We start from the raw sequence: 24,261 nt of genomic DNA on the forward strand, positions 1-24,261 counted from the left end.
GCATGTTCTTTGTAAGTTGTGAAAGTTTTTATGGATATTTTTTTTTTTTAAAAGGAAAAAGAGATTCTAAGTTATTTTTGGTAGTATAGGAGGAGATTGCAAAAATCGATAGTTTGGAGGGTGATTACAAATCTAGTGGCAATTCGAGAGACGTTTATTTGTTTTTCCATTAAACTTATACGCTCAAACACTCGGATACAAAAACTTATGGCTCATATCAATAAGAAATGAACACTAGAACATTGATAGAATGTATTATACATAGGTTCGTCCCCTGGCCTGCCCAACCCACTCTGCCCCTGTAAGGATATTGGCCGAATTTTCCATCCATTACTTCGGGCAGGTTGATAGATTCATGTTTTCTCCTATGCCGCCTAGGTTTGACCATTATCTTTTTCATTTCTTCTTCTCTGAGGAGATATTTGGAGAATAAGATTAGATGATAAATCTATAAACAATAGTGAAATAATTTGTAGATAACAGTGAAATAATTTGAATTATGATGTTTTATAGACTTTTTAGGAAATAAGAGAGAAAAAGTTTAATAAAATATTATAAAGTTAAAATATTGTTAGAATATAATTTTTTAATATAATTTTTATTTTGAAATTTGAAAAAGTTGAATTATTTTTTATGTTATGATTGAAATTTTGATAAAGTTGTAATGATTAGGTAATGATTATATGAAAATGTTAAATATTTAAAATTAAAAAGTATTTGTATTTAAATTATATTTAGAAAGGAAATGAGATGATATGAGATGGAATGAAAAGAAACCATCCAATCTTCCAAACAACCCCTCAATGTCTTCTTGTTATTCTCTTAGTCTTTATCTCGATCTGAACATTTTCCTCTATCCTTCTTCTTGTCTCAATCTCCATCTTGTTTTCTTCTTTGTTCTTCTCATGTATTTATGCTACACGTATTTATGTAACCTGTTAGCCATGCATATTATCATCTTCAACCAAATTCTAGTATTTTCATGAGAGAAGTTTGGGGCCGGATGGGTGTGAAAGAACTTTTCACACCGACCAATAATAAACAGCCACGTAGCAATTCTAAGATAGGATGAAATGCACCCGCATGTATAGAATAAAAGCTCTCCCTCTCCTTCAGTCTCTCCATCTCCCTCCTTGTCTTCACTCTCCCAGACCAATAACTAGTTTTTTTCCTGTAAATTCCGTTGTGTAAAACCCATTCAAACAACCCAAAGGAAAATTTTCTTATCAGAAATCTCAATAAAAACAAAAAATAATTACAAATCTCAAATTCCTCAACTTTCTCAGCAACCAAACAAAAAGAAAATTAAAAGTTCTAAAAAAAAAACAGTAAGAGATACCCTATCCCTCTCTTTCAGTTTGTCCCCTGAATCTCTCCCCCTCCCCCATCATCTGCACTCACATTCGCACCTGATGCCTCAATTTTCCTCCTCCTTCTCTTTGTTGTTGTACCCTCTCATTTCTCCCTCCCCTTATCTTTATCTCCCTTTCTCTTGTCTCAGTTAACACTCCCTCCCTTCTCATGTTTTTTTTCTCTCTTTTCATTTTTTTTCAACGTTTTTTATTCTCTCGCCGCCGAGGAAGTAGGAACACTAAGCTTGGATAGCTTTCAACCGTTTGTGGAGGAAATCAACTCCTGCAGCAATACCAAGTATTTGGATTTTGAGAACTTTTCTCTAGACTGTCTCGATCGATGATTCTTTCTTTCGTTGACTGATATTGTGTTTCTCAAAGAAAATTTTTTTTACATGCGGGTGAAGATGGGGAGGGAGACGAATAGAACGAAGGAGAAGGAGAGCATTTGTTCCTTACATGTAAGTGCATTTCATCCCATCTTAAAATGCCCACGTGGCTGTTTGTTATTGGCCAGTGTAAAAAGTTCTTTCACACCCATCCGATCCCAAGTTTTTCTCTATTTTCATTTGAGAAAACCTTACCACTGATTAGGGGTGCTACCCGCACCATACGGTGTGGGGTAGACCCCCCCCTCCCCCCCATGGGGCGGATGGAGAAAAACTTCCCTGTCCCCCACCCCCAGTGTGCGGGGGCGGGGTACCTCGTCCCGCATGACGGGGTACGGTGTGGGGGGCCAATCCGTCCGCCCCCCCACACCCTATGTCTTAGGGGTTTCAAAGCTATGTCTTAGGGGTTTCAATCAATGAAACCCCTAAAAAAATTTAGGGTTTTGGATTGGAACCCTAACTTAATTTAGGGTCCCAATCCGAAACCCTAACCCTTAAATTGATTTAGGGGTTTCAAATCATGAAACCCCTAAATCAATTTAAGGGTTAGGGTTTCAATGAAATTTACAAAAAAAAAAAAAAAAACAATCCAATGAATCCAAAAATATACCAATCCGAAACAATCACACAATCACATGAATCCACAGCACATAATTCACAAATCCCATCCTCAATCTCTGATTCAACCCCATCCTTCCTCCAATCTCCGATCAAAACTCAAAAAAAAAAAAAATAAAATAAAAAAATTCAACGGAGAAAATCAAAAAAGGAGGAGAAAAGTTGTTTACCGTGTACTGTACGGCATGCATCCAACGTCATGCGTCATGCGAGAGAGAGGGAGGAGGGAACACGGCGTGCAGCAGACGGAATGGTTGCGAGAGGGAGGAGGGAAACCCTAAGGCGACGGGAGTGGGTTTCTGCGAAGGCCGAAGGGACTTGGGAGGGGAGGGGACTGGGGAGGGGAAACGACGCCGTTTCATTTAATGGGTTAATAATAAACCCCCTAAGATGAAGTGGCACCGTTTTGTCAACTACAAAACGTCGCTGTTTCATATAAGCACCCGGTTATTATATATATATATAATATATTATATATTATATATATATATAACCGGTGCGGGGCGGGGGAAAAACGGACCGGGGGGAGTCCGTTTCCGTCCCCCGCATCCGTTGGGATCCACCATACGGGCCGGGGGGCCCCGCCCCCGGCCCTAACGGTGTGGATGCCCCGCCCCGCCCTATGCGGGGGCGGGGCGAACGGGGCGGGGCAGCGGGTTTCGGGGCCCTGCTGCCCACCCCTACCACTGATCCAATTGTTAATACCCAAATAACAGCCCTCCAATAACCTATTGCCACGTAGCTCTTCCATCTTAAAACTTATGTGCTTGACTGTAGTGAAAAAAAAATGTTGTCCTGTATCCGTTTGCTTTCTCCTTCATCCACAAAGCCACCGAAGGAGCTCGACCCCGAGCTGCGATGGAGTTCAACCTGATGGTGCAAAGGAGCTCGACACCTAGTCGTGACGGAGCTTGAACTCACAGTGCAATGAGAATCAACTCTGGGTTCCTTTTCTCTACCACCCTTCGGTAAGTAAACATGAAGGGATTCAGTGCCTACACTTTTTTGCTTGGCTATCACTTTTCCTTTTCCTATGGACCTGTCTTTGATTTGGGCAAAGTTGTTGGCTTCAGTTGCCCATATCCAAGCAGAGCTCTTGTTCAGATGCCATCATACACATGGCAAGAAATTGAAGTGAAATGGCGATGCCGAGTTCCATTTTTTAGCAAAAGCTTTCAATTTTGTTTGCCTATGCTTTCGATTGCCTAGATTACAAGCATACTATAACAATTACAAAGTGGTGAAAATCAAACCATTGAGTGGGAGACGAGAATTGTGGTGGGTGACAGCTTGGTGGGCGACGGAGCTTGGTGGTGGCGCAATGATTTATACTATAGTGGGCGATGCCAGGTGCATTAAAACTACAGAGACAACTTGTGGTGGGCGACAACTTGCTTGGTGGGCGACAATAGTTCTCTGCTTTGGCATGGATGAGTGGAGTTTTTTCAACTTAGATGGTTTAATTAGGTGTGGCCTATTTAGTCTGTATCCCATGAAATTTCCTACGTGTCTAATTCTCATTGGAGGGCTGTTAAACCCATAAATTTGATAGTAGCCCCACTTCGCACATCCACCCCAAGGTAGGATCATTTTACTTTTGCTTCACACTTTTACCTAAAGCTCCTCACGTTTTCGTATGTTGCAAGGAGACCCATGGATGCAACAAATCATGAATATCAACCAGCGGTGAAAAGCCAACCCATTCTCGTCACCAACCACCGTACACCAGCACCGCACGGCAACACCTCCCTCACATCCAGACCACCAAAAGCAAGCCACTACTGTAAGCCAGCATTGAATGCTGGAAACCGGCAGCAACGAAACCATGGATGAGCCCCGCTGTTTCACTGCCAAAGAAGTGCGTGATCAGTCGCTGCACCACTCTCACTCCATAAAGCAATCTATGCCATGGCATCATAGAAACAGTTGAAGAACCACAGTGAAGCCAACTACCCAGCAGAGGCCAATCGAAACAAGCTAACAGCATCTCCAAACCTGCCATCATGATCCAGCCCCGTGAGCAAGCACCACACTAGCCCCTCGTCACGCACAAATCCACCATCAAATGTGGCCTAGCTGCACCGTGACTGAAGCTTCACGTCGGAAGCAAGTGGCTCTTCCCTAAAAAAAGATCAAGCTTGCTTGGCACCTCCACGGACAGCCCATTGCACGTCCATTTTCCATTGCATTGTAAGCCTCTCTTTACCTCAAAGTAATTCCCTCCCTCACATTAGCTCTCTCTCTCTCTCTCTCTCTCTCTCTCTCTCTCTCTCATTTTGCGTTTTGCCGTCCTTATCATAAATTAAGATTAACATACATTAACTAATTAGATTGATTATTATTAAACTTAGCTCTTTGTAACCAATTTTCTTGTACTGCACATGTCATGATATTTGCAAGCATACCATTCATCATAATATATGATCATGTTTAATTCTGCATTTTATAGTTATTTATATATTATGTATGTCATGCATCTCGCATTATAAACGACACGTAAACTTTCGTAAGACAAGTATAAAATACAAATTAAGATTATTAATCAGATGATCATTCAAAAGCATTATACCAATGTAAATCATGGGTGGAATGTGCAAGTTATGGATTGAAGCTTGGTCCACCAAAGTATACCAGAAGACTATTGGTGTTCCCCATTGTGGCCACATGATGTGAGATCGATGCACAACTTTGCACACAGGGTTAAGTATGGTGACCAATAAAATAATTTAGATAAGTCAGATCAATCAAATAATCCAATATCAGTTATGATAAGAAAAGTTAGCATGTTATAAGCATATGTAAAACATTCCTGATTTTTACTTCTCTCGAGCATGAAATATTTTTTGAGAAATCTTACGCTTATTATGTTTACGCTATGATGAATTTCTTATTGAGTTTTCGATTCATTTTATTTTATTTTATATTTTAAATCACTCCAAGTGAGAATATTTATGAAGATGGAGCTGCAAGATGAGACTTGGCCCAAGGAGGCATGATAGAGGTTTAGATCATGTATACAAGTTTTTAGTTATGATTTTTATAGTACAAATTAGTGAAATTTTAAAAAAGTATTTCCGCATTGCCTCCTTTATACTTTTAGTATTTTAATAAAGAATGATTCTATTTATTATATTGAATATTTTGTATCTGTCACTTCTTTAAGAGAAGAAAGTTTGTTTAAAGTAATTAAGCTGAGTAGCACACCAGTCCCCTAGAATTTATAAAAATGACATCATTCTTAACATTTGGGGAGTGGGGTGTTACAAGAGGGGACTAATTTTTATTTGTTTGTTGTTATGTGCATTAATTGTCTTTTGCTAATTTTGGATTTTTTTTCTACAAAGTTTTAGAAGCGAACAAACCTTGCCCCTTACCCATCCACCCATAGGAATGAGAGAAGATATGTGGCGCCCCCAACCCCTAGTTGTGGCTTGTTGAGGAACAGTGGTGCTCGGGATGCAAGTCAGACGCACGTGACTTGTCGAGGAACCGTGGCTTGCATTTGTAAAAATCTTGCTGCTCATATGCCAAACACACGTGTATCGAATTTGCAGCATAATAAATAAACGGTGTTAGCTAGAGACTAACACTAGTAGTACCAGAAAGATTGTCCAATACTCATTCATTAAAAATATCCACAAGTCACTATTCTTGCATCCCAAATATAGTTACATACCAACGTTAGTTTGTCAGTCACATTAGAATATAAAACACCATAAGTTGTTCATTGCCTAAGTAAAATAAACATCTTCAAATTTACAAAGATATAAAATTTAATGTGGATAGGCCCCGTGACTATTCTTTAGGTTGGATTGGTCCTTCTTCCTTGAGGTAATATTCTTGAATTACATATGCATTAAACTTTATGATTACGAGAAGTGAAACCATAGTGGGACTATCATGATGAGATTTCAATGAAATTCCAGTAAATTAAAACTCATGACAGTTATGAGTGTAAAAACAAGATCGAAAAATTAGTTGAACCGACTGAATCGGTGGGTTTGGTCTGATTTGTAACTGGTCCGGTCTGGTACCAATTCTTAAAAACTGAAACTGGTCCTAAACCGATTATGTACCAGTTTTCAACTTTGTAAACCGGTTTGAACTGAACCGGACTAGTATATATCTTAATTTTTTATATTATATATAAAATAATTTTTATATAATTTCTTATATTATATTATATATTATATGCTAAATTACTAATTAATATAAAGTAAAATTTTAATCTTATTATTCATGTCTATTAATCGTATAACTATTAAGTTAATCTCACTAATAATTAGATAGTACTTATACTATATTAGTATACTTAGACACTAATGAATTAGTAATTGTTAGTAATAAATACTAAATTCTAATAATTAAATTCAGTGTTGAGGAAATTATAATACTAAACTTATATAGTGCCACATGTGTAAAATGTAAATTCAAAAAATTGAACTAGATTGGATTTAAATCTAAAAAATCTAAGTTCCAATTTCGGTGATGAATCGGTTTGTATCAGTTATTAAATTTTCAAAATCAATGTATATCGATTCGGTTCCAAAATATGTCCAAAACTGAACTGAACTGAACTAGATCCGTTATATCCTTAATGACAACACTTATAATGAGGGACAATAACAATGAATATGGATGCACAAGTTTCATGTAAATAAGTTTAAAACCACATATCATAACTAAGGCGAATAATCACCATTTGAAAGAAACATATATATCATAAGTATGATGAGGAATCACCCTCTAGGCAAAAACATCATAATCATAAATCATCATACATATCATTAACTACTGGGAATTACTCCACCTAGCCAACAAGTGAAATACATCCACCAAAAGAGAACGAAGAACTCCACCCATTTGATGTATCTCTCTACTCGGCCAACATGTGAAATACATCCATAAAAACAAAATGGGGAATCACTCCACCCATTCAACATAGGGAATCTCGATCTCTACTTGGCCAATACATGAAATACATCTACCAAAATAGAATGAAATTAAAACGCTTCACCTAATCAACATAGAATCTCTCTCTACCCACATTATCATGTGGAATGGTATGGAAATGTCCCACCTTGATTTTCACAAGGAATCTCTTTGCCTGAGTGAAACACATGGCAACATACCGCTAGGAATGTTATGGAGAGTCACTCAACTTGATCCCATGACCACTGAGTACTTTGAAATTACATCACTTGAAATCACATCATCAAGTAGTCATTAACCATAATGAGAAAAACATGCAAATTTTATGAGAGAAAGGGGTGAGACATAGAATATGAACTTTTGGACATACCTATAGACATTTATGCAACATTACTAGTTTAGTCGTAGGAGTGAATCTACCTGGATAGTAACTAAACACTACTGATTGAGCTGGGGTTACAAGTATCCTTGTTGATGAAGACTCTACACTCTTAGCCTCCTTAAAATCTCGAGTAGAAGAAAGAAAGAAAAGAGCATATGGAAGTACTTAACAATCCCAAAAGTGAGATGAAGACTTGTCATTGAAATATCTTGTATAAGGTAAGACTGCCAGTTACGTTTCTGACAATTCTAACCTCTGATTGATTAAAAGAGTGATCATGAATCTTAATCGTCCATGCATCTGCTGGATTGAAGAATGGTAGAGATCGAGTGGGTAGTGGGACAAGGCGTGCATGTCCTTCAGCTTGTCTTGGAACTAAGCTCACATTCCATCTCCTCATGAAAATTGCTTATGTGGTGTTGGGCCTTACTTCTGTGGTCAGACGTATGGTTTGCCTATTTATATTTTTCATTTTCTAGGCATGCTCCTTTCCATATGTCATTGTTAGCACACAGACCATGGTACGTCACCTGTTGCACTCTAAGCTCTTCTATGTTATTTCAAAGCGTTCCCAGGTCTATATTGGGCTTTTCGTTGCTTGTTGCTTCACTTTCGTAATGTTAGCACATTCTTTGCTTGCCTAGTATAGAGTGACCCTCCTTAGCCGCCTTGTTCTCTCCAAGCTACTCGCAACAACGTACTGCTAGCTGTACTTTATTCTTGGATGCATGTTGCTCGCCTAGCTTCCTTCTTGTTAGCATTTGTATTTATTAAGGAATTCTTTCCCTTGATTTGGAGTGATCCTCACAGAATAAATTTCCTTCTAGTCAAGATGAGGGATTAGAAGGATATCTACGACCCGCCCGTATAGGTAGGGTTTGTATTTAAGAGTTCGAGCGAGCATGTGATATATTAGCTCGGCTCATTTAAAATATTAGCGAGCTTGGACTTGGCTTGTTTATAAGCTAAGTCTAAAATTTTGTTTGAGCTCAGCTTGTTTAATTGAAATGTAAACTCGAGCTCAGCTCGAAGTTATGTATAATATTGTAGCTTGAGATGGGTGAATTTTTTTTTTTCAATTTTTTATTATCAAAATAGACTATAAAAAAGTTAAAATAAAAACAAACTTTACAATATAAGGAAGCCCTTAAGGCATCAGATACATTATGGACCTATGGTACATTAAATTTCTTCTTCATGGAATCATGAATCAAAAAATGCTTTAAAACAAAAAATTATGCAATTTGGTATATTAAACTTTAAAACAAAAAATGTGGAGTAAAGTAGGTCTTCATGAATCGAGCTAGATATGGTTAGCAAGTGTCCTGCTTAAGCCATCATGACAAATAGTTGGAACTTGGAAGTGTCTCGGGCCACAAATGGTCGGCAACAATAGCATCAGAGATAGATTAGTTTCAAAACAAATTGGGCCACAAATGCTTTATCCTTGGTAAGTAAATTTGAAAAATGTGGTCTATGCAACTATGCATCCATTTATAGATGAGAATCAAGATGGTATTAGAGATGCTATACTTAGCAACCACCAACTAGCAAAAATGTTAAAAGCTCTGAAAAATGTTGTCTATGTCATATGTGATAGGTTGAGAATCTGAGATGTTCTAAAGCAATAACAGTTAACCACAGGCCCACAAATGCCCCAAATAATAGCTAACACAACAACAATAGGGGCACAAATGCCCTAAAAAACAGTTAGCAAGCCTATAGATTGTCCATTGATATTTTCTATCACTGAAATGTACTAAAACGTTGTAAGGAATTAACAATTCCCGAATAAAACAAACCATTAGAGCTATTTCTAAGAGTTAAGATGCATACAAACTTCAACAAACTTAGAAAATAGTCTATAGTCTTAGGTCTATACCCACAGTGAAGTCCATTTACTTACTATACCTGCATACACTAATTTGAAAACACCAAATTTCAACACAATCGGCATGATGCCAACTCATACACTAATACACCAATCAACCCATTCAATACTTCAAGCAAGAATATAAACATAGAACCAAACAAGAATAGATTAATCAACCCAAATGTGTTAAACAAAGCACCACTCAGTACTTCAAGCAAGAACATAAACATAGAACCAGATAGGAATAGATTAATCAACCCAAACATGTTAAACAAAGTACCACTCGATATTTCAAGCAATCTCATAAACATAGAACTAGATAGTTTATATTGCACAAAACAAAATCAATTAGGGCTCCAAACTGATGCTCGACTAGTATCATCAAAATAGACACCTCTATGGCTCTGTGCAAACATTATCAATAAACACAGGCTACACAGCACATCCTGCTGAAACTTCAAACAAGAACATAAAATCGAAACCAAATATTTTATATTAATCAACTACAAATCTCCAATCAACAATATATACAAACAAACTGAGAGAACTCAGAGAACCAAATAAAAAAGAATTAAAATCTGGAGTAAAAAACATATAAACATAGAATCAAGGAGGAATAAGTTCAACTCACAAAACGGCAGACTAGAAATTTTGCTTCAAGCATAGATATGGAAGTTCTTTCTTCAGAAGGTTTTTTCCCAAAGTTTTCAATATGAATAATAATAAGCTCAAAACAGATAATATAGTGCAAATAATAGTAAGATCAAGATAGGAAAATACCATTTTCTGCCATTACAAAATAAAAAATCCATTTTCATATCAATCAAAGTGATTAGCAGTCGCAAAATCATGCATATATGTTGTGATGGACGACACCAGTCACACCACTTCGGCGTATAGATCTTAGATGATTGGATTTACAAGATTACAATTTAGAAAGAGTTAGGAGAGATCTAGAGGTGAGCACACTAGCAATAGGTGGTTCCAAATCTCCCAAGTTCCCAACCAAATGGTTAAAAACCGGAAAAGAACCTGACTAAGAGACGAATGATTCAACGAACCAGAGAGGCATGAACCATGGAATTAGGGATTCAGTTGTTTGGGACTCATAAATGCTAGCATTGAATAACCCATCTGCCGAGGCCCAACTTCCATCTCTGAGACTGAGATTGTAGATATGGCTCCTAAAAAATATGGTTGTCGGTTGCATTTGCTAAGGTTTTTTGCAGTCGGTATCACTCTCTCAAGAGTCAAAGACTCACTCTCAGACTCTCAGTCTCTTGGGTATGGTTGCAAGCCTTTAAGAATCAAGAATCAAGACTTCAAGCCTTTAAGTTTGCAAATCGTGTAAGCCTAGCCTCCTAGGGTTTCTTGTGTTTTTGATAGAAGTGTTAAATGGCTACAAGGAGAAATGGTAAAGCATCATTGACGCTTCGTGTAAGCTAGGGCTTCTAAATGGAATAAAAGACTGATGTCTCATTTTACAGATCCAAGGGCTAGCACCAAACCCACATATTTCAAGTTCCCAACATTGGCCACGACAACATGTAAAACACGACTTACAAGTCAGTGAAGTCATACGAGCCTACTAAATACTAATATCGTGATCTGTGGTTACTAGTTCGTGTATTGGCATGTAACATGTTACATAATAACATGTATTAGACTATAGTACTAATGTATAGTATTATTATTTATTAAGAAATATATAGTATTATTATTTATTAATAAATATATGGTGTAATTTGTAAATTAATAATGTTATGTATTTATGTTAGACTATACTACTAATAAATTAATAATACTATATATTTCTTAATACACCACCATCTAATACTACAATACTAATGCCGTATGTTAACTATAAAATTAGTACATTAATACTTTAATATTGATACCCTGCAGTCTTATATTTGCATAAAATAATATTATTATTTGTTAAATGCATATGTAAGAATTAATACTAGACTACTACTAGTAGTCTACTAGTACGAGCTTATTAATTATTAATACTGAATATGAATACTAAATATGTATAATGTATATTAATTTATATAATCTTATGAATACAATATTACTAGTTATTAATCTTATTACTTAGATTAATAACTAGTAATACTGTAAAGTCTGTAATGGTATTTCATAGAATGATAGAATCATAAGTTACAAGTTATAAGTTATAACTGTAGTCTATAGCCTACATGTAATACTATAATTACTATTATACTACTACTGTGAGTCTGTTACACTATTTATATGTAAGCTATAACTTGTAATTATTAATTTTTATATGAAATGAATATTTGATAAGATCATAAGAATAAGATAAGTTATAGCTAATATTGTATTCGTCATATATTTATAATATAATTGCGAAAAATTCTATTTATCATCATCATACCACACATAATTTTTTAATTTTTAATTTTTTTCCTCATCAAATGTATGGTATATAGATGATGAGTAGATGAACTTAATTAGTTTAGGAGGAATAAAACAAAACAAAAAAAATTAATAAATAAATAAAATAAAATAAAATAAAGTGTGGTGCATAGGATGATGAGTAGCAAAGTTCATTAATTTATATATATGTATTCATCATAACTTCTAGTTCTATATGATATATTATAAATTTATATATTTATAGAGCATTGGCAATGGGCTAGCCATTGCCAAGTCTAAAATAGAACTTTAAATGTGGTCTTTTAGCTATAATATGAACTTTTAGTTAGACTAGTTCACATTGGACTAGCTATTTTAAATTCTAAATAATAATATAATATTATATATTTTAATAATATTTGATAATTTTTTTCTAATATTTTACAAATACACTTCATATATTAATTAATAACTTTATTAAAAAGTAAAATTATTATATTGGAAATATTTTTTCATAGAATATCCAAGTTTTTACAATAAATATATCCCTACTATATTAGAAAATTGTAAAAAATAGTAGACATTTTTACAATAGATATCTCCTGCTATATTAGAAAAGAAAAAATGTAAATATCCCTGTATGTGATTGTAAATGAGAGAATGAAACTTTTTATGTAATTTTGGTCTTTGTACAGGAGGGGAGGGAAACGTGAGTGTGAGTGTGGGACTTAAAAGATAAAATAATAAAAAATGAGTTTAAACTTTGCACAGGAGCTCACCAAGTATGGTGAGGAGCTTAAATTTACTGTAGATAAAATCTTAAATTTCTTATATATGGCTAGTCCAATGTAGAGGGAAATAAGCTTTAACTTCAAAATTTTATACTTGCATTGGGCAATGGTTAGTCCATTGCCAATGCTCTAAGTCTATGAGACTATAAGTCTATATACATAATTGATCATACATATATAACTTATGTATATTATATATATATATATATATATATATTGTATAAATATATATAATATCAATATATATTGTATAAATATATATGAGTCGAGTTGATGAGTCAATCGAACTTTAAACAAGTTTGTATTGTTTAATAAGTGAGCCTAATTTTGTATTTGCGAATGGTCTATTTAATATTTGATTCGAATCGAATTGGATCTTGTTCATCAAGTCGAATTCAAGTTGCTTGTTGTGTTGCTTATTCATTTTAAACCCTATGTACTGGATAAGTGAGAACCTTAGTTATATGTTGAGGAATGAAATGAAAGAAATCAACTCGTCGGGAGAGATTAGGTCCAAGAAAGTAGGATTGGTTCACGTAGGTTCAAGAAGGTCAAGATATTATTATGCAAGAGTATTGCTACATCCATAAAGGAATTATAAAAAAAAAAAAAAAAATCTTACAAATTGACGTAGTTTTATCTGATCTGTTAGATTTACTTTACAAGAAAAATAATTTTACAACCTAATGAACCATATCAACCCACATCAGTTTGTGAGATTGTTATTGTGTGATCACTTTGTAACTAAAGTATTTTCTATTCTGCAATACTTGGTATAAGGGGGATGGAAACCTAACAACTATCTTTTTTTGGACACTTAAAATTAGAGGCATACAAAAACCGGCTATAATCGAGTCAAACCGGTCGAAACAGGCAGGAAATCGGCTTATTGGTGTAGAAAGATCCTAAAACCAACGTCGACTAGTTCGGTTCCGTTTTAAACCTGTTTCAAACTGCTGAAGTGGCAGATTATATATATATATATATATATAGATAATTTATATGTATATAAAACGATTCTGTTTCACTTAAATAAGTGAAACAACGTTTTCTTAGCATTGTAGTTTGTAAAAAAGAACTAAATCAAATGACGCCATTTCTACCTACAGTTTAAACACCCTCTCCTCTCTCTCTTTTTCTTGACTTCCACTTCTTCGTCCAGAATCCAAACTTCTCTTCCCTCCGGCCTTCCTCACTTCCACACGCAGCACTGCAATGACTTCACCCATTCTGTCCCCCTCAGCCGTATCGCTCCCTCCGTGAACAAGACCCAACTTTCACCCCCTCCGTGACTCCATTCCCCTACCTTCGTGTGTCACTGTGCTAAAATACCCCCTATGGTGACACAACCCATTGTCCCACCGTGTGTTTAAATGACACCCTAACCTCTCCACGGTCACCGCTGCATGTGGGTGATTTTTTGGATATGAGATTATTTTGTTGTCAATTCTCACGGCGGCAATCTTTTTTTTTTTTTTTTAAATTTTTTTCCTCATTTTTAACTTATATTGTCTTCGGTTTTGATGTGTTTATCATCATATGAAATTATTTTTCATATTATTTGTTGTCTAAATTGTTTATTGTATATGTACATGGATTGAAAAATTTTGGATCAAATTGTTAGACTATGAACAGTAATCCAAGACCTAATTTCTACTGTGAGTGTTACTATTAGATCAAATTATTAACTTGTGTGTTAATTTAATATTGTGTTGATAATTACGAGGTTGATGAGAGAACTAAAATCTAGATTAGAGTCTTAGACTTGTGATGTTTGCCTTGTTGCAAACTAGCTGCTATATAATTGCGTTAATGTTTGTTCTTTATTTGATTTAATTTGTTGTGTTTTGTAATTAATTATGTATTAAAATTTTCACATGTTAGATGGATTCTTTGTCAAGTCCAATTGATCTTGATTTAAATGAACAAACCATTAATTTGGGAGAGACCCAAACACTAAGACCCCTAAGTACCCCTAATAGTAGTAGTTATCCACTTCCTAAGAAACAAAATGGGAAGGATCCGTCAATTATTTGAGATCATTTTACAAAGGTTGAGGGTTGTCCCGTAAATGATCCTAAGGCCAAGTGTAATTATTGTAGTAAGATGTACGCTTGCTACTAAAACAGGAACAAAACTTCAACCATGCAAAACCATCTGCCTTCATGTCCCAAAAATCCTCATAAATTTGGGTCTTTGGATAGATACCAAAAAACATTGATGGGTAAGGCAACACCTGAGGAGGGAGTTGGAGAGAGTGATGGTAGTGTGATAAAGAATCTTGTAACCCACAAATATAATAAAGAGGCTGTAAAGTTGGTGATTGAAGAGATGGCAATCATAGATGAATTGCCATTTATAATTTTTTCTGGGTAAGGATTTAGGAAGATGATTTAGTTGCTTGAGCCTCACCTCAATTTAAAGTGCCATATCATGTAATGGTCACAAGAGATTGTATAAAATTGTTTGCATCAGAAAAGATCAAACTTAAAAAGTTGTTTAAAGATGGGGGAATGGGGATTTCATTGACTACCCATACATGAGGATTGATACAAAATCTTAATTATATATGTCTAACTTCACATTTCATTGATAGTGGTTGGAAATTGTAATACATATATTTTTTGGTTAATCCATAATCATCGAGGAGATACTATTGAGAGATATATTGAATCGTGCCTCCTTGATTGGGGCATTGATAAGATATTTACTGTTATTATTGATAATACTAGCTCAAATGATACTGCAGTTTCATATTTGAGGCATATTTTAACAGGGAATGTGTTAAGTGAAGTATATGCATATGAGATGTCGTGCTTATATTTTGAATCTTGTCGTGAATGATGGTATGAGGAAGTGTAATGATGCCATCACAATGGTTATAAATGCGGTTAGATATGTTCACTCCTCCCCTCCAAGATTAGACAAGTTTAAGAGATGTGTAGAAAAAGAGAAAATTGATTGTAAAAAAATATTGTCTCTTAATGTGCAAACCCGATGGAATTCAACATACATGATGTTGGAGGCGGCTGAAAATTTTGAGAAGGCTTTTAGGTGGATGGGGAGTGAGAACTGCAATTTTCTCTCTTACTTTAATGATGGATACAGGGGATCTCCTAAAGTTAAGGAATGGAAGACAGTGTGAGTTTTTGTGAAATTTCTATAAATGATTTATGATGCCACTAATTAATTTTCTGGATTTTTATATGTTACAACAAACACCAATTTTTTGGAGATTTGTATGCTCCAAAAAGAATTGGTTAGGCTAAATAAGAGTGGCAATAGTTGTTTGATGAACATGACTATAAGCATGTGAATGAAATATGATAAGTTTTGAGGTTCATTAGATAGGATGAACTTATTGTTGTTGATTGCAGTTGTACTTGATCTACTTTGTAAGTTAGGGTTTCTTACTTTCCACTTAAAAAAACCTTATGATAAGACTCAGGTTGAAGATTTGGTATCGAATGTGAGACAGCTACTAGTAGACTTGTACGTGGAGTATAGTGCTTCATTTGTTTTTGCCTCGACTAGTCGCGAACATGAGCCCCCTCCAATATCTACAACCACAAATGATGGTGACGAAAATCTTGAGTCAAAATTATTTTATAAGTGGTATCAAGCATCTTCCGCCATTGGATCTTTAGCTTCCAAAATAGAGGTGGACCGGTATATCAGATGATTGTGAGGCACTCAACACATCTTTTGACTTGTTGATTTGGTGGAAAATTAATGAGTCTAATTATCCCATACTTGCGAGAATTGCACGAGACTTATTGGTAATGCCTTTTTCCATAGTTGTATCAAAGTCAGTATTTAGCATATGAGGTAGTGTATTTGATCTTTTTCGGAGTTCGTTAGCTCTAAGAACCATTGAGGTACTTATTTGCATTTAGAATTAGTTGCGACATCTTTCAACACCAACTGATAGTCAAGAGTCCATAAATAATATAGAGAGTTTTGTGATAGAATTTGATAATATTTTAGGCTACAATCGAACCGACGGGTTCGATTTTCACCCCTACTTAAAACTAGTATTTCTCATAAGCGAGACTGAGAGAGAAATAATTTAAATAATAAATAGAAGAGAACTGTTATATATACAAATAGATTATGCAAAATAAACTTATAAATTGACGTAGTTTCATGAAATTTATTAGATCTATTTTATAATAAAAGTAACTTTACAATCTGACATATCACATGAAGTCACAACAGTTTATGAGTTTACTTTTATGTAATCCTTATGTAGCTATAATATTTTCCTAAAAAAATCCTGAGAGATAATTCAGTTAGTCAGGCTTTAGATTTGTTCCCTAATGGTCACCAGTTCGAGTCCCTTTAGGGCCAATGGAGATTTACCTGATTGTTAATTTTAGGATCCCGTGAGATTAATCAAAATCACTCAAGCTGGCCCAAACACCCATGGATATCTAAAAAAAAAAAAGAAAAGTATTTTCCTATAATAAACCGACTCTACTTCCAAATTCCAATTTTCTCTTGAACCCAAAATCATGATTGAGACCGGATCCGGATCTACCCAACATAACCCAACAACCACTGGCGACGTTACTATAAAACCTAGTCCAGTAAGTTCAGACAATAAACCCTAGGATTCTCTCTCACACTCCTAAATATTCCCCTTCATTTCCACACAATCGGCTTCAATGGCCGCTGCCCGTCCTCTCGTCACCTTGCAATCACTAGAAGGAGACATGGCCACCGACTCCTTAACCACCGTTCAACTACCCGACGTCATGAAGGCCTCAATCCGACCTGACATCGTCACCTTCGTCCATGCCAACATATCCAAGAACAAAAGGCAGCCATACGCCGTCTCAAAGCGCGCCGGCCACCAGACCTCCGCCGAGTCCTGGGGAACCGGACGCGCCGTTTCCCGTATCCCCCGTGTCCCCGGTGGCGGTACCCACCGCGCTGGCCAGGGTGCCTTCGGCAACATGTGCCGTGGCGGCCGCATGTTCGCCCCCACAAAGATCTGGCGCAGATGGCACCGCAAGGTCAACGTTAACCTCAAACGCTACGCCGTCGTTTCGGCCATCGCCGCTTCCGCCATCCCCTCCCTAGTTCTCGCCCGCGGCCACCGCATCGAGTCGGTACCTGAACTTCCTTTGGTGATCAGCGACTCTGCCGAGAGCGTGGAGAAGACCTCTGCAGCTCTTAAGGTCCTACAGAAGATCGGTGCTCATCCCGATGCCGAGAAGGCTAAGGACAGCCACTCGATCCGTCCAGGCAAAGGTAAGATGCGTAATCGCCGATACATCAATCGCAAGGGTCCACTGATTGTCTACGGGACAGAGGGGGCGAAGCTCGTGAAGGCTTTCCGGAATATTCCTGGGGTTGATATCGTGAACGTGGAGAGGCTGAACCTTCTAAAGCTCGCACCCGGAGGTCACCTCGGGAGGTTTGTGATCTGGACCAAGTCGGCCTTCGAGAAACTCGACTCTATCTACGGTTCATTGGAGAAGCCGTCCGAGAAGAAGAAGGGCTACGTGCTGCCTAGGTCCAAGATGCTTAACGCTGACTTGTCGAGGATTATCAACTCGGACGAGGTGCAGTCTGTGGTGAAGCCAATCAAGAAGGAGGTGAAGAGGGCGCCTATGAAGAAGAATCCACTTAAGAATCTCAGCACGTTGCTGAAGTTGAACCCCTACGCCAAGACCGCCAGGAGGATGGCGCTTTTGGCCGAGGCGGAACGCGTCAAGTCCAAGAAGGAGAAGCTTGACAAGAAGCGGAAACCAATCACTAAGGTACACAGATGTTTCTACAATTTTTTTAGTTATTATTGATATCATCCTACTATCATGTAATAAACGATAGACGATTGATTCTTGCTTGCTTCTAAATGATGCTATTATTGTGATGTAATGGTTCTTCTATTTGGTGCCTGTTTACCGTTGGACCAAACAATGAGCTACACATGAGGAGCAAACACCCTTTCCTAGAGTTGTGGGTAGAAGATTCACCAAGCTTAACTTATCCTAGAATGGTAAGCAAAGATAATTATCTTGTCCTAGAGTCGTAAGCAAAGATAATTAACTTATCCTAGAGTGGTGAGCTAAGATAACTCTAGAGCCAGAAGGAGAAATTAACACATCCATGGATCCTACAGCAATTAGTTAGCATATAGTGCAGTCTTTGGAATTTACTCAAGCAATTATAAATTCTATAGGATCTAAATTACGTGTATCTCTCTTCTACTCCAAGCACTAAGGGTCTCAATCGGGTTTTCACAATTCTTCTTTTTTCTTTGTCGTCTTCCTCTCACTTCTTTCAATGTCAGTTGTGATCCCTTTGATTGGTCCTCTATCTTGTAGTATATGCACATTCTGGTGCTTGTTTTTACTTGGCATAGTTTCAATCGCACCTTGTTGATGAATGCTGATTGTTCTATTCAAAGCTGTAATGCCCTGCTAGATATTTGGCCAAGCTATTAACAGAGATTTTTGGATTTTGTTTTGGGTGTGGTTTATCAGGAAGAGGCTGTTGCAATCAAGTCTGCAGGGAAAGCATGGTACCAGACAATGATCTCTGACAGTGATTATACCGAGTTTGAGAACTTCACGAAGTGGCTTGGAGTCTCCCAGTGATTTTTCTTTCTTTATTTTTTTTTTTCCTTGGGTTTGAAAATTTTGTAGACGTACCGATCCCTGTGATTTTTGTTCACAGCCTTGAGACGTGGATGAGATTAGGTTGGGAGGAAATGCCCAGAATGAGATATGAAAATGAATTTTTTATGGAAAAATATAATTGCAAGCATAATTGTGTACTAATTTGTGCACTAATATGATGTGATTGGTCAAAAAGTAAATTTTATTGAAAACAGTGTTAATTTAAATTTTAAGTATGAATAAATCAGTATTGGTACACAGATTAGTACGCGACTGTGTTTGTATATAATAAAACTCATTTTTTATTTCCCCTTTCCACAAAGGTGGAGTTGTCCTTTTATGCGTTGAGCTTAAATATTTTAGTTTGTTATGGCAATATGACTATAATCCCAGAATGGGATAATTTGCATGAGTGTCTAATGGTTTGTAAGATAATTGTTACGTACATAGAGAGATTATATAAAAATAAATTTATAAATTGATGTGATTTTATCGAATTCGTTAGTAATTTATTTGTGATTAAAAGTATTTTCAGGCAATACAGGTTGGATGGGCTTGGCTAAAGTTTAGGCTATAATATATATATATATGAAAAATTCTATTCATCGTTTTTATACCCACAATATATATATTTATTTATTTTTATTAAATGTATAGTATATGGATGATGAGTAGAAGAATTTACAGGAGTGTAATTGGTTCAGTTTTGTACAAATTTTAGGATTGAACAAGTGTATACCGATTTTGTATTTTTAAGAACCGATTCTAGACCGATTATCCTTTTAAACCGTGCCTTCGGTTTTATCAGTTTCGGTCTGGTTTTTTGGTTTTAATAAAGTTTTAATTAAGTGCTACTAATATCATAAAAATGAAATTTTTTAATGTATACTAATTAATTAAAAAAATATAATTAATATATATTTTATATTAATAAATCAAATAAATGTTCGTATTTAAGATTAAAATTTTATGTTATAAATTATAATATAAAATTATTTCATATATAATTATATATTATATAAATATTATATATATATATAATATTTTATTTAATATTAAAAATTAATTTATATATATTTTATAAACCGGTTCGGTGATGGAAAGCTAAGACTTGAAACCAGATTGAGTTTAATTGGTTTTTAAAATGTAAGAATCGGTTTCGAACCAACCAATACAGTCTGATCCAGTTCGGGCTAGTTATTCAGTTCAAATTTTCACCCTTAAGAATTCAATTAATTTAAGAATAAAATAATTTAAAAAAAAAAGTGTAGCGTAGAGAGATAATGAGTAGAAAAGCTCTCTCTCTACGCGTATATATATTTATTATTAAATATAAGCATTTTTTTTTTCATTCCAGATTTTGTCTATAGGAGACTAATATATAACAAAAATCTACTCAACCTCCAATATGTAGGATGCACACCACGCACTTTCAGTGGCGAACCCGGTTCGTAGCCCACGTCGTGCTTTTTCTCCTCAGAATTGAATGCCTCTTCTCCCTCAGACTGGAATCCCTCTTCTCCCTAAACCCCCAGCACCCCTCGTTGCAACACCCCATCGCCCTTAGACTTGAACCCCTCTTCTACCTCACCCCATTGCAGCACCCCTCAATAGATCTTTAGACTTTTCTCCCTCACCCCTCTTCTCCCTCACCTCACATAAAATGGAGTGGTTTCATTTTCGTTTCTTTGAAGCCGTCGCCACCACTACCTCTATAACATATAAAGGGAGAGCATACACTTTAAATTACAAGTCATCCAATAATAGTAGAGCAATTTTATTTGATTATGATATGCTAGTGTTTTTATGCACAAATAATAGTTATATCATGGTATTTGTCTACCTTGCTTGCTTATATATATATATATATAAATAAAATAAAATAATAAAAAAAAAGAAAGCAAAAAAGCCCTAATATCTTCTCCTAGCCGTCTGCTCGTGTGTATTCAAGCATATATATATATATATCTATCGACATCACTCGGAACTTTTGATGCCCGGTTTATGGTTGTTTAGACTGGATTTGTGGACGAGAAGAGTAAAAAATTTGTTTGCCAAGTTAACGAGGACAAGCAAAGCGAGTTAGGTAGGGATGGGTTGGCTATATAGTCACCCCGCTGGCGCTCATAGAAAAGGACAACAGCAGCCAATGGCCATAACTTAAAATATATATATATATATATATATAGTAATGATACCCTTATACTTCTATTACTATTACTTTATTAGAAGTTATTTTTTTCCTTTAGTTTATTCTTTAAATCTTGAATAAAAATCTCAAAACATAAACTTTTTGCATAATTTAGAAAAAAAATATTCAATCAACCAACGTTATCAATTTATCATGCGTTAAAGTCGTGTTTCATACGCCTTTGGGCCGAGTTGCTCAGCGATTCAGGCTTTTACTCGGTTGGTGTCCTACAACAAGAAAAGGAGTGGCTCTCGGTTGCTCGGGAAGCCTCCAATACCTAATTTAGTTTTCTTATCCAGAGAAAGCTTTTAAGAAAATATATAATCTAATAACAGTATTTTTTCATGAATCGATCCCCTTATCTCGAAATCCTGAGCATCCCTTTATACTCGGCTCATCAAGTTAGGAGGCCACCCTGCGTTTTGGGGAAGAGGTAATCATCTCTCGGAGCCTCTACCACCATGTTGTCTTTAATGCGACGTGGTCTTTTGGTGTTTTCATTTAATCCGGTGTGGTCTTCTGGCGTTACTACTCAGTTTCGTCCCTTCTTCTTGGCATGTTTCTTTCCCTTTCCTTTGATCGAGGTTTCTGCACTGTTTCAGCAACGTCCCATCTCAAAGCGGGTGGTTGCCTTCGACCCATACGGGTCAGGGGTCTTCCCCAAACTGATTAGGGGGGGTCCCTTGCAGGCTTGGACTTGTGACATATTGACTCCTGGGGTCGAAGGAAGATGATGGGCATGGGGCTGTCAACATGGGCTTTAGGCCCCTAACGAAAATTTCCCCTAACAGTTACATTGTCAATTCTCTTCGAGCTAAACCAATGGGAATTTCTACAATCTTTTGTTCATTGCTGTCAGCCTCCTTCCTCGCTACTAAGTGGCTGACTTACTAAAAAATGAGTAGCACAAAGGCTATCCCAAGTGCAGGAGGATGTCATGTAATAATTAGGAATAAAATTCCTAGATCATCTCCTTGGAAAAAATTGTTTAATTCCAAACTTGTATAAAATAGTGAAAAGTTTCACAAACAAAAGTGGTGGTATGTACAATGAATGGAAGAGTGCAACGGAAATAACAAAAAAAAAAAAGGCATTAGTCATACATTAAATTCATATTTTTGGATTTTTGAGTGTCGAAATGATTATAAAAAACTAACAAATTGAAATTAACAATTAAGGATTCCACTACGCTAAACAATTTTCATGAATCTGAATATTATATAATAAAAATTGAATTTAAAGTCATACTTAACCTTTAATCAATCTAAAATGTAATTGTAATGCATATTTAATAGAAGCTTAAAGAAATAAGAAAAATAACTAACATAAAATAAAATAAATAACAAATAAAATGCCTAAACTTTTAAACCAAAAATATCAAGAATACACCATAAATTTTAAATTGAAATTAAATAAAAAAATAAAAAATAAAAAGAGCAAGCTAAATAGATGGAAATAGAGATTAAAAGTAGTGGAGGAGGTTAGATTGTATAGTAACATCCCTCAAGAAGCTCTTCAACAGCATTGCAGTTTCTTTATAAAAAGAAAAGAATGAATAATTTTCCAAAAACTTGACTCGTGCGATGCTCAATTAATGCCCAAAAGAAAGAAAAATATGTGCAGCGCTGAAAATGCCCCCAAATGAAAATAAAAGTGTTGCCGTTGAGTGCCCTTGATCCAGGTCAAAGTCCCAATGAAAAATTGAATTCTTGTTATCCTATCCGCGTGCCTTGTGCTTCCAAGCAAAAATAATGAATTTGAATTTCCTATAGGCCGCATGCATGTGTTAGGTGTGTGAATGAATGCTCATCCAATAAAATCCTTTTTCATGTGCGGCGTGAAATGTCCAATACCCAAAAATGAATTCCTTCCAGGTCCCACATGTAACTTTTAATAGAGAAATATTTTTTGCAGTTAGCAGATGCAGTCGGCGTGCAGTCGACTGTAAAAAAAAAATTAATACAGGACCTACATGAAAAAAAATTATTTTTACAATTTTTTATAATTCATGTAGGTCCCCTTGAATATAAAAAAAATTTTTTATAATTTTTTTTTATTCATTCCGTACAGCCGACTACACGCCGACTGCATGTAGCGACTGTATCTAGCAAAGCTGCTTTTAATAATACCAAACGTTCATTTCTTTTGATTATTGAATATAAAGATAAATAAAATAAAATAAATTAAGAAAAATAAAATATATAAAAAAAAATGCGTTGTGCATATAAAAAAAATTGCTCAATTAAATCACAAGTTCTAAAATTAAGTATAAATCATGCTATCAATCAATTTAAATCACAACTCGAATTTATTCATCTTAACATTTTTTTTCTAATATAAAACCAATAATAATGTAATGAAATAAATAAAATATATTGATTCTAAATGTATAAGATATACAATATTTCAACTCAATTACACTCCCAACTAGTGTTTTGCTAATCATTGAGCAAAATAATAAAAATTAATTGAGACGAACAATGCATAAAGATCGAAATTCAAACAAAAATAACCAACCACAATTCTGAATTCTCACAAAATGTGATCCATGACTACTCAACCCCAGGAGCTATAGCCACCAAGGCTGTCTCAACAATCCTTCACATATAATTGGAAAAAGTGTTCCAGAACTTAGATGTGTGTACGTTGCTACACGGTTGTGTATTTCTTATTACTAGCCAGGATTTGTCATAGAATTTTTCAATATTAAGATTAATTATTG

General features: G+C 35.5%; 1 protein-coding gene across 1 annotated transcript; it reads left to right on the forward strand.

Moving 5' to 3' along the window:
- Window positions 1-17,293: 17,293 nt before the first annotated feature.
- LOC122280046 (60S ribosomal protein L4) lies at window positions 17,294-19,522 on the forward strand. Its single transcript, XM_043091000.1, has 2 exons — window positions 17,294-18,487; window positions 19,214-19,522. Exons 1-2 carry the CDS (start codon window positions 17,387-17,389, stop codon window positions 19,325-19,327), a joined length of 1,215 nt encoding a protein of 404 aa, XP_042946934.1. The 5' UTR covers window positions 17,294-17,386; the 3' UTR covers window positions 19,328-19,522.
- The last annotated feature ends 4,739 nt before the right edge of the window (window positions 19,523-24,261 follow it).

This window comes from Carya illinoinensis, chromosome 10, assembly GCF_018687715.1.
Source record: "Carya illinoinensis cultivar Pawnee chromosome 10, C.illinoinensisPawnee_v1, whole genome shotgun sequence".
Classification (NCBI taxonomy): domain Eukaryota; kingdom Viridiplantae; phylum Streptophyta; class Magnoliopsida; order Fagales; family Juglandaceae; genus Carya; species Carya illinoinensis.